Here is a 14591-nt window from a genome sequence, read left to right as displayed (position 1 = left end):
TGAGGAACTGTGAGCAACAAGCAAAAGGCAAAAGGCAAGGATGACCCGAAAGCAAATGTCTATGTGATGCAGCAAAATAGAGATGAACCTGAGGCTGCATTTTAACTCAGCTGTCAAAAGCGACTAGAATGCTTCCAGAGCAGTAGTTAGTACCTCTTGGTTTTCAGATGAATCAAATGCCAAACCTTTCTAGAGGAAAGCATTCCTAACTTTAGGCCTCCAAGATGGCCAATATGAACAACCATTATGAGCTCACAATCACAGATCACCAAATATGTAAGAAAAGAAGTTACAAGTTAAAAGTCAGCAGAAGCAACAAATAGGTTTAAACCCCTAAGGATTTCAGATATTAGACTTATCAGGCATAGGCTATAAAAATAACTATGTATAAACACTCAAAGAAATAGGACATGACATCACCCAAATGGGCATAAAATAATGCACAAAATAAAGAGGCAAATCTGCAAAGGCACTAAATAGAATCTTTTCAAAATTAAAAATGTAATTGTTAAAATACAAAATCAATTACTATTCAGTAATATATATAAATGAGCTGTTAAGCCACAAAAAAGACATAGAGAAGAGTTCCTGTCATGGCTCAGCAGTAATGAACTCAACTAGTATCTATGAGGATGAGGGTTCTATCCCTGGCCCCCACTCAGTGGGTTAAAGATCTGGCGTTGCCACAAGCTGTGGTGAAGTTCACAGAGGCAGCCTGCATCTGGCGTTGCTGTGGCTGTGGCGTAGGCCAGCAGCTGCAGCTCCGAGTCAACCCCTGGCCTGGTAACTTCCATATGCCATGGATGCAGCCACGAAAAAAAAAAAAAAAGACACAGAGGAAGAGTTAAGGATCTGGCATTGTCACTGCCACAGCTTGGGTCGTAGCTGTGGCGGGGATTTGGCAAAGGACAAAGAGGAACCTCAAATATTGCCAAGTGAAATATGCCACTCTGAAAAGGCTACATAATGTAGGATTCCAATTGTATGGCTGATGTTCTAGAAAAGGCAAAATTATGGAAATGGTGAAAAGATCAGTGGTTGCCTAGGGTTCACGGGGAAGGATGAATAGGTGGAACAAGGAATTTTTATACTAGTGAAACAATTCTGCATGATTCTGTAATGGCCGATATATGTCATGGACTAAATTGCATCTCCCTCCCAAATCCATACGTTGAAGTCCTAATCTCCAGTACCTCAGAATGTGACTGTATTTGGAGATGGGGTCTATAAAGAGGTAATTAGGTTAAAACGAGGTCATTAAGATAGGCCCTAATCCAATGACTGGTGTCCTTACAGAAAGAGATTGGACCATGTGAAGATATGGAAAGTAGACGGCCACGTACAAGAAGAAACCAATACTGCCAACCACTTGCTCTTGAACTGCTAGCCTCCAGAGCTGTGAAGAGAATGAATGTCTGTTGTTTAACCCAGTCTGTAGTATTTGTTAAGGCAACCCTAGCAAATAAATGCAGGTCATTATACATGTGTCAAAACCCATAGAATGTACAGCACAAAGAGTGAACTCTAAGGTAAGCCATGGACTTTAGTTAATAACATTGTATCAATACTGGTTCATCAAGGGCAACAAATGTACCACCCTGACATGAGATGTTCATAATAGGGGAAACTGGGGAGGGAGGTAACAGGCTGAGGGTTTATACCCGAACTCTGCACTTACTGCTGAGTTTATCTATAGATTTTGTTTTAATGGTTTTTATTTTTTCCATTATAGCTGGTTTACAATGTTCTGTCAGTTTTCTACTGCATGACAAGGTGACCCAGTCACACATACATTTACACATTCTCTTAGATCTTAAACTGCTCAAAAATAAACTCTACTAATTAAAAAAATTTCAATGGATAGGTTAAAATAGCAAATTAGAGACAGATAGAAATCTGGATCAGACATTATCCAGAATGCAGCCCAGAGACATGGGGAGATATAAAATGTAAAGGAGAGACTAAGAGAGAGTAGATTAAGAAAGACTGGTATATGTAAAGCTGGAGTCTCAGAATGAAAAGTTGAAGGAAAAGGACATATTTGAAGAGATAATATTAGTGGAGGGGGCACTCGGTGACTGGAAAACAAGAGTGGGAGAAAAAAATATACCTTTTAAATATTAAACCATGTTAATGTGTTATATCTACTAAAAATACATTTGCATTATTTTAGAAAGAAAAATAGAGATGATCATAGCATTTTTCAAGGACTGATATACATGAGTTTGTAGATATTAGGAAGCACAATGTATAACAACTGTGACAAGTTACAAAAAGAAAACACATATACTTGAATTGTAGTGAAGGGGGAGTTCCCATCGTGGCTCAATGGTTAATGAATCTGACTAGGAACCATGAGGTTGCAGGTTCAATCCCTGGCCTTGCTCAGTGGGTTAAGGATCCGGTGTTGCCGTGAGCTCTGATGTAGGTTGCAGACGAGGCTCAGATCCCGTGTTGCTGTGGCTCTGGCGTAGGCTGGTGGCTACAGCTCCAATTCGACCCCTAGCCTGGGAACTTCCATATGCTGTGGGAGTGGCCTAAGAAATGGCAAAAAGACAAAAAAAAAAAAAAAAAGGAAAAATTGCAGTGAAGCTTCAGAATATCACACTAAGATCTTATAAGCACTTCAAAGGGAAATGATATATTTCTATCAAAAAAATCAAAATAATTAGACAAAAACAAACTAGAAATCAGAAGACAGCAGAATGTCATCTTTAACATGCTGAAAGAAAATATCTATAAATCTAGAATTACATGCCTAGCAAAAATATGTTTCAAGAACAAGAGTAAAATAGGATTTCTCTGTGGTGTGGTAGGGTAAGGATCTCATGTTGTCACTGCAAGGGACAGTTAACAAAAGAATAATGGCAAAGTAGACTTTTTTTTTTTTTTTTTTTTGTCATATCCATAGCATGTGGAAGTTTCCAGGCCAGGGATCGAACCTGTGCCACAGCAATGACCCAAGCCACTGCAGTGATAATGCTGGATCCTTAAGCCAAAGAGCCACCAGGGAACTGCAAAATACCTTAGATAAACTGAGGTATTTTTCCACCATCAAATATTCACCAATCATTATTTCAATAAATAAATATTAACTGAGCCTAATTTCAGACTATACTACAAAACTACAATCATCAAAACAGTGTGGTACTGGCACAAAAACAAATACACGGCTCCATGGAACAGAACAGAGAATGCAGAAATAAACTGGCATACTTACAGTCAATTAATCTAAGCCATAAAAGGCAAGAATATACAATGGAGAAAAGGTAGTCTCTTCAGTAAGTAGTTCTGGGAAAACTAGACACTTACATGTAAAAGAATGAGATTAGAACATTTCCTCACAGTATATACAAAAATGAATTCAAAAAGGATTAAAAATCTAAATGTAAGACCTGAAACCATAAAACTCATGGAAGAGAACATAGGCAAAACACTCTTTGACATAAATCATAGCAATATTTTTTGGTATCTGTCTCCTAAGGCAAGAGAAACAAATGCAAAAAATAAACAAATGGGACCTAATTAAACTTAAATGCTTTTGTAGACCAAAGGAAACCATCAACAGAATGAAAAGACAACCTACTGAATGGGAGAAAACATTTGAGAATGATATGACCAATAAGGGATTAATATTCCACATATATAAACAATTCATAATGGTTCAATATAAAAAAAATCCAATTAAAAAATGGGCAGAGGGAGTTCCCATTGTGGCTCAATGGGTTAAGAACCCAACTAGTATCCATGAGGATGCAGTTTGATCCTTGGCCTTGCTCAAAGGGTTAAGGATCCAGTGATGCCACAAGCTGTGGTATAGGCCGCAGATGCAGTTTTTATCTGGTGTTGCTGTAGCTGTGGCATGGGCCAGCAGCTGCAACTCCTACTTGACCCCTAGCCCAGGAACAGCCATATGCCAGAGGTGCACCCTAAAAAGAAAAAAGGTGGGGAGGGCAGAGGATCTGAATAGACATTTTTCCAAAGAAGACATACATATGGCCAACAGGGACATGAAAAAATTCACAAGACCACTAACCATCAGGGAAACACAAATCAAAACCACAATGACAATGTATACATCTAAGGATAACCTGACCCCCTTGCTGTACAGTGGGAAAATTAAAAAAAAAAAAAAAAAAACACAATGAGATATCATTTCATGTCTTTCAAAATGGCTATCTTAAAAAAGCAAAAAATAGATGTTGGAGAAGATATGGAGGAAAGGGAACCGTTGTACACTGTTGGTAGGAATGTAAACTGGCGCAGCCACTGTGGAAAACAGTATAGAGCTTCCTTGAAAATCTAAAAATAGAACTACTATATGATACAGCAATTCCACTCCTAGATATATATCTGGAAAAAACAGAAAACTAATTCAAAAAGATACATGTACCACAATGTTCACAGCAGCATTATCTACAATAGCCAAGGTATGGAAGCAAACTAAATGTCCATCAACAGATGAATGGATGGGAGTTCCCATCGTGGCTTGGCAGTTAACAAATCTGACTAGCATCCATGAGGACATAGGTTCGATCCCTGGCCTTGCTCAGTGGGTTAAGGATCTGGCGATGCCGTGAGCTGTGATGTAGGTTGCAGATGTGGCTGGGATCCTGTATTGCTATGGCTATGACTGTGGTGTAGGCCAGCAACTACAGTTCCAATTTGACCTCTAGCCTGGGAACCTCCATATGCTGCAGGTGCAGCCCTAAAAAGCAAAAAATAAAATTAAATTAAAATTTAAAAAACAGATGAATGGATAAAGAAGATATAGTGTGTGTGTACTCACACATATACATATACGACATACTACACACACACACAATGGAATATTAGTCAGAAAAAAGAATAAAATTTTGTCATTTGCAGTAACATCGATGGACCTGGAAAGTACTGTGCTAAGTGAAATAAGTCAAACAAAGAAAGACAAATACCATCTGTTCTCACTTATATGAGGAATCTAAAAACTAAAATAAATGAATATAACAACAACAATAGGAGTTCCCGTTGTGGCTCAGTGGATTACGAACCCAACCAGTATCCATGAGGATGCAGGTTCAATCCCTGGCCTCGTTCAGTGGGTTAAGGATCCAGTGTTGCTATGAGCTGTGGTGTAGGTCAGCAGCTGCAGCTCTAATCGACCCATAGCTTGGAACTTCCATATGCCATAGGTGCAGCCCTAAAAGAAAAAATAAATAAATAAATAATAAAACAATAACAACAAAAAGAGTTTATAACAGTGTTTGGGACTGGAGAATTGCTACAAGTATTTGCTATTAATTAATATACCAGGCACTCTTCTAAGTACTTTACCAATATCGATCCTCCTAACAACCCTAGAGGTAGGTGTTCATGTTTAATCTCATTTTACAGATGAGAAAACTCAGGCACAAAGTTTAAGTAACCTTCCCAAGTTCACACAGCTAATGATTATCAGAGATGGAAGCCAAACTTTTGTGCTCAGTGTCCAGACTCCTTGCTTTTAAGCACTAAACAAGGCTGTCCTTCAAAGTAGGAGGAGGTTAGGACAAAGAAACAAGGGAGGGAGCAGACACTGCAGGGCCTGAAAGGCCACTGTAAAGACTCTGGCTTTTACTAAGCTCTCTGAGGGTTTTGAGCAAAGCAGTAACTTGATATGATTTCTGTTTTAACAGGATTGCTCTGGCTTTTGTGTTGAAAACAGACTACAGAGAGTGCTATGGGTTGAACTGTGTCCCTCCTAAAAAAGGTGTTGGAATCCTAACCCCTAATACCTCAGACTGTGACTTTATTTGGAATTAGGGTCTTTAGAGCCCAATATGACGGATGTCCATATGAAAAAAAGGGATCTGTGGACATATGCACACGGGGAAAACACAGCCATCTATAAGGAGAGGAGTATGGCTCAGATCCCTCCCTCACCCTTCAGAAGGACATGATACTGCCAACACCTTGATTTTAGACTTCTAGTCTTTAATACTGTGAGACAATAAACTTCTGTTAAGTCACTCAGTTTGTGGTGCTTTGTTACCGCAGCCCTAGCAAACTAACACAGGGGAGAAAAGCAAAAGCAAAAGAGACCAGGAAAGTGATTATTGCAATAATCCAGGCATGCAATGATAGTGGTCTGGACCAGCTGTGGTGGTAGAGGGAATAGGTAGGATCAGATTTTGGATATATTTTGTGGGCAAAGTCGAAAATATTTTGCTTCAGATATGGGATGAGAGAAGTTAAGGATGACCCTAAAGTTTTTGCCCTAGGCAACTGGAAGAATGGAGTTATCATTAATAGAAATGAGGAAGGGAGTAGGTGGAGTGAGTTTTGGAAAGGAACACTAAGAGTCTGGATTTGGATATATTCATTTTGAGATGCTTATTAGACATCCAAATAGAGATGCAAAATAAGCAAATGGGATTGAGGATACAGATGTTATTTAAAGCCTAAGACTGAATAAGATCACCAAGGGAGTGAGTGCAGTTGGAGAGGGCGTCCAAGAGCCCTAGAGAGCTCCCAGGTTAGGGGAGATAAAGAAGAACCAGCCAAGGACATAAAGAGAACCTGCCAGGGAGATCGGCAGAAAACCGGCAGGGCACAGAATCCTAGAATCCAAGCTTCCACTATGTTTCAAGCAGATGACCTACTGCTCCAATACTCCTGTTAACTCAGAAATGACCCCTGGATTTAGAAAGTAGAGAATAATGCTGACCTTGACAAGACCAGTTTCAGTAGAGGAGTGACGATGAAAAGATGATTAGAGTGAGATCAAGACAGCCAAGGGAAGAATTAGAGAACAGTTCGCACCACTCTCAAGCATTTTGCTGTAGAGGAAGCAATTTGCTAGAGGAAGTTGTGAGTCATGAAGGGTATTTATTCAATATGGAGGAAATAATGGATGTTGAAAGTTGATAGAAATGATGTAATAAAGGTAGGAAAATTGATGATATAGGACTAGAAGGGTGAGTCAAAAATATCTAGAGTAGATGAAAAGAGATGGAATTTAGTGTTCAAAAGGATTAGCCTTTGCTAGGAACACAGTTTATATGTAAAGACAGAAAAGGATGAATATATGGACACTGGTACTAGAAGATGGGTAAATATAGTGGTGATGATTTTTGAAAGGCCTTTTTGAATTCTCCTGTCTTCTGTTAAATAGGAAGCATGGTGACTGGCTGAGAACCAGGATTGTGGAAGAAGTACTGGAAGTTTGAAGAGACAAAAAAATAGGAAATAATCCCTTAGGAGAGAACAGAGAAACTAAAAGCATAAATAAAGGGCATGTTTTAGGACAGAAGTGATTCCAGAAGGAAGTCTAGAAACAAGGAACAATGAACAAAATTAATTGGTTAACATGTAGATAAATCAAAATATTAACTGTATGTGGGTTAAAGATTTGGCATTGTCACTGCAGTGGCCCAGGTTACTGCTGTGGCATGGGTTCAGTCCCTGGCCTGGAAACTTCCACATGCCACAGGAGTGGCAAAAAAAAAAAAAAATCATCTGTATAAAAAATTCCAATGCTCAACTTGTGGAGTTAAAAAAAAAGAGAGAGAGAGAACTAAAGTACTGGCCAACAACAGCTAAAAAATAAAGAGGAAGTGACTGAAGTCAAAATGTTCTAAGGCCCACTAACCACTGGAGGGTTAAGGTTAGATTTTGTTAAATATGTGAGTAAAATTTCAAAAGTAACCATTAAAAGACAAGAACTAGAGTATTAATCAAGGAGATAAAATAAGAACCAGCAAATACTCAACCCCAATGAAAGGGCAAAAAAGGGAGAAAAAAAGAACCGAAAAAACAGTAGCAATGGAAACTGGATGAGATAAATAAGACCAGCTCCATCAATAATCACCACTAAACATAAGAGAGCTAAACTTGCCAGTTAAAGTTAAAAGACAGAAATTGGAGTTCCCGTTATGGCTCAGTGGAAACAAACCTGACTAGGAGCCATGAGGTTTCGAGTTTGATCCCTGGCCTCACTCAGTGGGTTAAGGATCCAGTGTTGCTATGAGCTGTAGTGTAGGTTACAGACTCAGGTCAGATCTGATGTTGTTGTGGCTGTGGCGTAGGCCAGCAGCTGTAGCTCCGATTCGACCCCTAGCCTGGAAATGTGCTAGGATGCTGCAGGTGTGGTCTAAAAAAGAAAAAAACAAAAAACAAAAACAAACACTACCTCTATGATGTTTAAAGAGCACCTAAAACAGAACTCATAAAAGTCAAAAGGAAAATGATTGAAAAATACATCCCAGGCAATTATCAGTCAAAAGAAAGTCAGCAAAGCTAGATTAATAACAGGCAAAGTAAAATTTCTCCACAAACACGGGCTACCCAGAAGCTAGCTGACAAAGCTTACAGTCATAGGAGGTTATTGCTAAGAGAGACCCTAGGGCAGGGCTGTTCAATTGAACTTTCTCCAGGAAATGTTCTATACCTGCACCGTTCAATATGGTAGCCACCAGCTATTGAGTACTTGAAATGTAGCTACAGATTTCAGAGGAGCTGAGTTTTTTAATTTAATTTTATTTATTTTATTCTATCTAAAATTTAATGTGCCCCATGCTACTCTATTGGACAGCACAAACTTAGAGATTCGTCCAATCCTGTCATATTACAAAAGCCTGGAAAAGGTAAGATGCTACCCAATATCACAAAGGAAGCCACAACCAGAATTTAGTCTGATTCTTAATTAAGCTTGTCTAGTGCCCCACCACTTCCCTAAATGCCATACTGCATTATCCATAAGAGCAAGTCTAGAGTATAATTTGAAACAGTTCACTGCCTGTACAAAATTTCTTTGAAAATTCATATTAAAAAGTATACTGAGGGAGTTCCCTGGTGGTCTAGTGGTTAGGATTCAGTGATTTCACTGCTGCGGCCTGGGTTCAATCCCTGCTCTGGGAACTGAAATCCTGCATCAAGCTGCTGCATGCTGCAGCCAAAAAAAAAAAAAAAAAGCACATTGGAATTTTTCATAAGAGTAATAATAACCTCCATCATTTTCTGAGTTCTTCCTTTATGTGATCATTATAATACAATGATAGTATTGATAATGATTAAGGTCTAATAACTCATATATCATTTATTGTATGTCAGGTACTGTTTTTCATGCTTTTACATATATTAACATTTAATCCTCACAGTAAACTTAGGAGGTGGAAACTCTAATTGTCCTCATTTTACAAATATGGAAGCTGAAGTTAACTATATTGCCCAAGGCTACAGTGCCAGAAAGTAGCAGAGCTGGGATTAGCACTCAGGTAGTACAGTTCCAGAGTCCATACACACACACACACACACACACACACACACACACACACACACACCTGGCATATGGAAGTTCCCAGGCTAGGGGTCGAATGAGAGCCATAGCTGCAGGCCTGCACCACAGTCACAGCAATGCCAGGTCCGAGCCACATCTGCAACCTACACCACAGCTCATGGCAACGGCAGATCCTTAACCCACTGAGCAAGGCCAGGGGTCAAACCTGTGTCCTCATGGGTACTAGCTGGGTTCGTTACCACTGAGCCATAGTGAGAACTCCTCAGGGTCTGTAATTTAACCAATCAGTACACTTCACTGCCTCTCTAGCAAAGATAAAAATGAATAAAGGAATGTGGCTCCACCAAAGCAGAATGAAACACAGATTTCAGATCTAGAAAACCTGGGTCCTTTGGTTTCCCTTCAAAAATAACTTGAAAGGGTTCGGTGTTTACCTTGTTACTAAAATCACCTACTCCCTGATACCACCCACACTCACACCCCTGCCAACGTGGAACATCTGAAGACAGTCCAATTTCCTAAAGTGCCGCCTGCATAGCCGCTTAATTTACATCAGTTATCTGCAAAGTGAGGGGAAAGCTCCCACATCAGCAGCTCCTTCCCTAAAACATTAATTTTAAAAGGGGGAAAGTGACCATTTGCAAGCACATCACTTACATCAGAATTCCCAAGCCCTTCATCCTAAAACTGCTTTCCTGAGTGTAAGCTAAGGACATCAGAAGAGTATCATCCACCCCTCCCAGCTGACGAAACAAAAGGTTAAGTGTCAGAACTGGTAGCCACGCCTCTAAACAGGGAACGCTGTACCTGAGAGGTAGAATAACACAGTGGCTAAACAAAGTCTGTCTGCATCAAACAGATCTAGTCGGCCACTTGCTGTTTCCACATATACACAACATGACTAACAAAACTATCTATCCCAGAGGGTTGTTGTGAATGTGAACAGAACACAGTATGGAAGGTACATATTCTATATGGGTCAAAGTTTTATTCTGGAGACTTGATAAAGTCCTCTATTTCTGTTTCAGGCAGGAGAGCATATGAACTATTCCCGCTGACAACTTTTTCATTTCTCCTTTAAAGTCTTCAAAATAGTGTCTGTACTCAGGGCAGGAGTGGTGTATGGGTTGGGAGCACAGGCTCTGAGATGCACAACTCAGCTGGTCCACTCACTAGCTGTGTGACTACTGTGCCCAATTTTAGGTTTTTCATCTGTGAAATGGGGATGATGATAAAAAAATATTCTCTATCTCAGAGGGTTATTATGAGGATTAAGCCAGTCAATATACGACAAACGCACAGAACAGTTTCTGGAATATAGCAAATGTACAGTAAATGTTAATCATTACACATCTCCCCGCAGGTGATATATTCCACATTTTTAGCACACCAAGAACAACAAAATTGTTTTAGAACTCTAGAACGTTAGAGCTGGAAGGACTCTTAGCAATCATTTCTAGTCCAACTCTCTCATGTAATAAATGCTTCCCAGGGAAGATAAGAGCTGGCTGTACAGTCTGATCAGAATCAAAACTCAGGTCTCTTGATTGTTATCTGCTGCTCATACCACACCGTTGCACTTTCTCTTCTTAATGAAGAGAGTAGATCATTCAGTATCTCCTCTCTGCAAAGCACAGGTCATCTTCAGAGCTACTTAAACATCTTACTCATTACTGCTCTGGGTAGCACTTTTTGGGGAGGTGGGTTGGGTGGGCTATAATCTACTTCCCAAGAATTCATACCCAGAAGATACAAAAAAAAAAAGTTTGAAATAGTATTAACTCAACTCTTTTCAGGAACAATTAAAATATTCTTCCTTGGGAGGATATAATAATAAACATCGAATAAATACTTTCTAAGTTTGCAACACAATATTAAGTACCTTTTGTTTTTTCATTTAATCCTCACAACACAGCCCCCCCCAACTCTGTTGCCGTGTACACGTTCCTACAGTTACCTGCTATTTCCCTGTTCACAGTACATACATATCACAGTGTTATGTACTTGCCTGCTTACTTGTCTTGACAGTCTTCAGACTATAAGCTGAAAAAAGACAGGGATCTCAATGATCATGTGTACCATTCATTTCTTCTTTCAACAAATATTCCTGAACATGAATAAGAAATGGTCCTAGCTTACTGGGGCAGACTATACTTTCCAAAGACGGTTGCAATAATATCCCCCATTCCACATGCTGTTTTTACCATGTGACATAAACATTCCTTCCATGGGGAATGGGGGGTGTGTGTGTTAATGTCCCTTCCCCTTGAACATGCCCATAGAGTATAACAGAAATGATGCTGTGTGACTTGTACAGCTAGATGACAAAAATACAATGCATTTCTACCTTGTTTTCTTAGGGTGCTCTCTCTTGGAATCCAGCTGTCATACAGTACGGATGCCCACACTAGCCCATGAAGACAGACCACATGGAGATAACCAGGTCAACTGAGGCTTTAGACTTTGAACCAAGAGATACACCTTCCCCACCGTGCCTTGTTTGAATTCTTGGCCCACAGAATCATAAGCATAACAAAAAAATCCCCCTTTTTTTTTTTTCGCTGGCTGCATCTGTGGCAAAGTTCCAGGGGAACCTGCACCACAGCAGTGACCTGAGCCACTGCAGTGACAATGCTGGATCCTTAATGAGCTGAACCACCAGGGAACTCCATAAAATGATTTCTCTACACCACTAAATTTGGGGGTGTTTTATCATGCAGCAGTGGTAAATGGAACATAGCTTACAGTCTAACAAGGAATAAAAATACTGAATATGCAACTCCAAGATATTGCCTACACCTAACACAGTTAACTGGAATAGGGTAAATTATTTGTAGAGCGTCTGATGTAGTTGTTATGCTCCTTTTGCAGATAAGGGAATTGAGCTTTGAGAAATTTAGCAACTTGCCCTAGGTCTCTCAGCTGGTTAGCGTCAGAATAAATTAAAACTCAAATCTAAACCTACATTCCTAGCACTATACACTTCTGTCTCCTTCAGTATTTATAATTTTACATTACATATTCAGTACTCTGTCTTAAAATGGGATTTTCAGTACTTAAAACATTCTGGCCCAATCGAATTCACTTTGCAGTTTCACCACTGAGATGGAAACCCATATATCTCAGAGAAGCTTCCCCCGATCTTCCTAGCTCAAGGAATGCCAGCTCCTTCATCCTTCCCCAGTCTTTCCACTCCATCGGTTTCATTTTCTTCCCAGCATTCATTCCTAGCTGAAATTATCTTGCCTATTAATTTGTTCATGTGTCTGCTCCCTGTCTCTCTGAACTGAATATAAGCTTCATGAGAGCAGGAACCTTATCTGTCCCGTCCATTGCCATATCCCTAGTGCCTAGGACAGTACCTGGATTATGGGAGGTGATCAAAAATTACTTACTGAGTGAAGGAATGACTGCATTCAGGCACACTGAATGTCCACTCAATCTCATCACCCACCAATAAAGGTGCAAATAGGGAGGATAAAACAAAATTAAAAACAGCGAGATTGCAGCAGAGATATTCCACATGGTAAGGTCAGGTCAAAAAAAAAAAGTAAGAAGAGGGAAATACATACTATCACACCCACTTAGAAAAAGCATAAACCCTGATCTCCAATAAAGATGTAGGTAGTGGGATAAATGCAGTAGGGAACACCTCTTATTCTCCATTGGTAACCACTGTCCCTCATTCTTCCAAAAAAACCATTTTCTTCAATTACACTGAACCACACCGAGGACAACTGTTGGTGACCCTCTAACATCAGACCTTCGACCCTTTATATGGCCCTTCCTTATGCACCCAGTCACCCTCCCTGGGTGCAGGTTCTGTTCCCTCCAGGTCTGGAGGCAGTAATCTAGCTCTTCAGGTAAGAGGTGAGGAGCGGAATCTTCAGACCCACGAAAAGAATCCAAATATGAAAGTCCACCCTGAGGAACGGTGACGGATGTCTGAGGACCCACCAAGTGCTAGACACTAAGCTGGTTTCTTAAACATGCTTTTCCTAATATACGGGTCATTCCTTACCCCAACCCAAGCATTTAGGGAGGCCTCAAGTACAACTTCCCCAACTCAATATTCCCCAGAACCGCTACTCCCTACCCCAAGAGATCTTCCTCAAACTCCAGGAGCAGTTGGAGAGGATAAAAAGAAATCTAGGGTGGCCAGAGACAGAATGGGAAGGGGATCGTGTTAGGACAAGGAGAGGGTTGTACTGGGCTGGGGCCCAGAATGAGTAAAGATTAAGATAAGAACGCGGTCTGACCCTTTCCAAGCCCAACATGTCCATCAGAAGAGACGAGGAGCAGGAAACTGAAGCCCAGCAAACAGGTGGCCCCGAGACGAGGCCGCGGTTCCATGGTGGTAAGTCCGCGGGGCCCCTGGGCTGAGCAGACGCCGGGCCCGAGTCCTAGCAGATGGTCCGCGCGGTATCCCAAGTGCGGCTCAGCCCAACCCCTCGCTTTCCCAGATTTTTTTTTTTTTTTTTTCCCCTAACCCTGAAGGAAGTGATGTTAGACGGATGTGGGTGGTGCCTCCGGGGTCCGGTCTGGGACTGAGTTTAAAGGTGCAGATCACGTAGAAGGTTGCAGGCGTTGCTTTCGAGCGGTAGTTGCTTCCCCACGGTTCTGGACATTCCGTCCGAGGACCTAGAGAGAAAAGATGGGCCGAGATAGTGGGCGGGTGGGGAGGAGACTCGGGAGAACCGTTGCTGGTGGCGTCCGCCTTCAGGCTAGCCCCTCCCCCCACCAAGAACCGCTGCACTTAATACTCACTACGCAAATTATTGATCGGTGAAGTCAGCCTCTCCCAACTGTTGGGCTGGTTGCCCATTGGTTTCAGGTACCCCATCCCCCTCCGCAAATAAAAAAGACAGATAACCGGATTTCATTCTTAAGTTCCTGCTCGGGTCTCGAGAAGACCTGGCAAACCTGTTCTGCGGTGCAGTCTTGTGCCTGCAAGAATGTCCCTTACGGTTGGAGAAGAAACACTGGACCTTATTTTTTATTCCTTGTAAGCTAAATTCTTCCATTCAGGGATGATGCAACCAACTGATGCAAGCTCCGAGAAAACCAAACTTGTGATTTCTTACTGCAAATCTGACCTAGCTCTGCGGGGCACTGGGGCATAAGTCACTGCAGGCACTTAAAGTGTGAAGCTTCTTCTGATTAAATGTATTTGTTTTTGTTGTTTTTAAACTTTGTGGGTTATTTCTCGATTTTCCTCTCTTGAGGCATAAAAAACGGCTCAAAATTTCCCGTCTCTCCGAGTCTCCACTCTAGTTGAGTCCGACAGTGCGTACTTAATACCTAGCGAAGCATTCGACAAAAGTATACACCCAAA

The 14591-nt window shown here is 40.9% G+C and overlaps 1 protein-coding gene across 1 annotated transcript in view; it reads right to left on the bottom strand.

Annotated features, from left to right (window-relative positions):
• Window positions 1-14260, bottom strand: part of TXNDC12 (thioredoxin domain containing 12) — a 31482-nt gene extending 17222 nt beyond the window's left edge. Inside the window, exons 1-2 of the mRNA XM_021096661.1 lie at window positions 14024-14260; window positions 13516-13897 (exon numbers count right to left, since the gene is read on the bottom strand). Coding sequence (XP_020952320.1) covers window positions 13516-13609 — 94 coding nt within the window. The 5' untranslated portion in view covers window positions 13610-13897; window positions 14024-14260. The remainder of the gene's footprint in view (window positions 1-13515; window positions 13898-14023) is intronic.

Source organism: Sus scrofa, chromosome 6 (assembly GCF_000003025.6).
Source record: "Sus scrofa isolate TJ Tabasco breed Duroc chromosome 6, Sscrofa11.1, whole genome shotgun sequence".
NCBI classification, from domain to species: Eukaryota; Metazoa; Chordata; class Mammalia; order Artiodactyla; family Suidae; genus Sus; species Sus scrofa.
The sequence above is the reverse complement of the archived record's forward strand: the minus strand, read 5'-3'. Positions and strand labels throughout refer to the sequence as shown.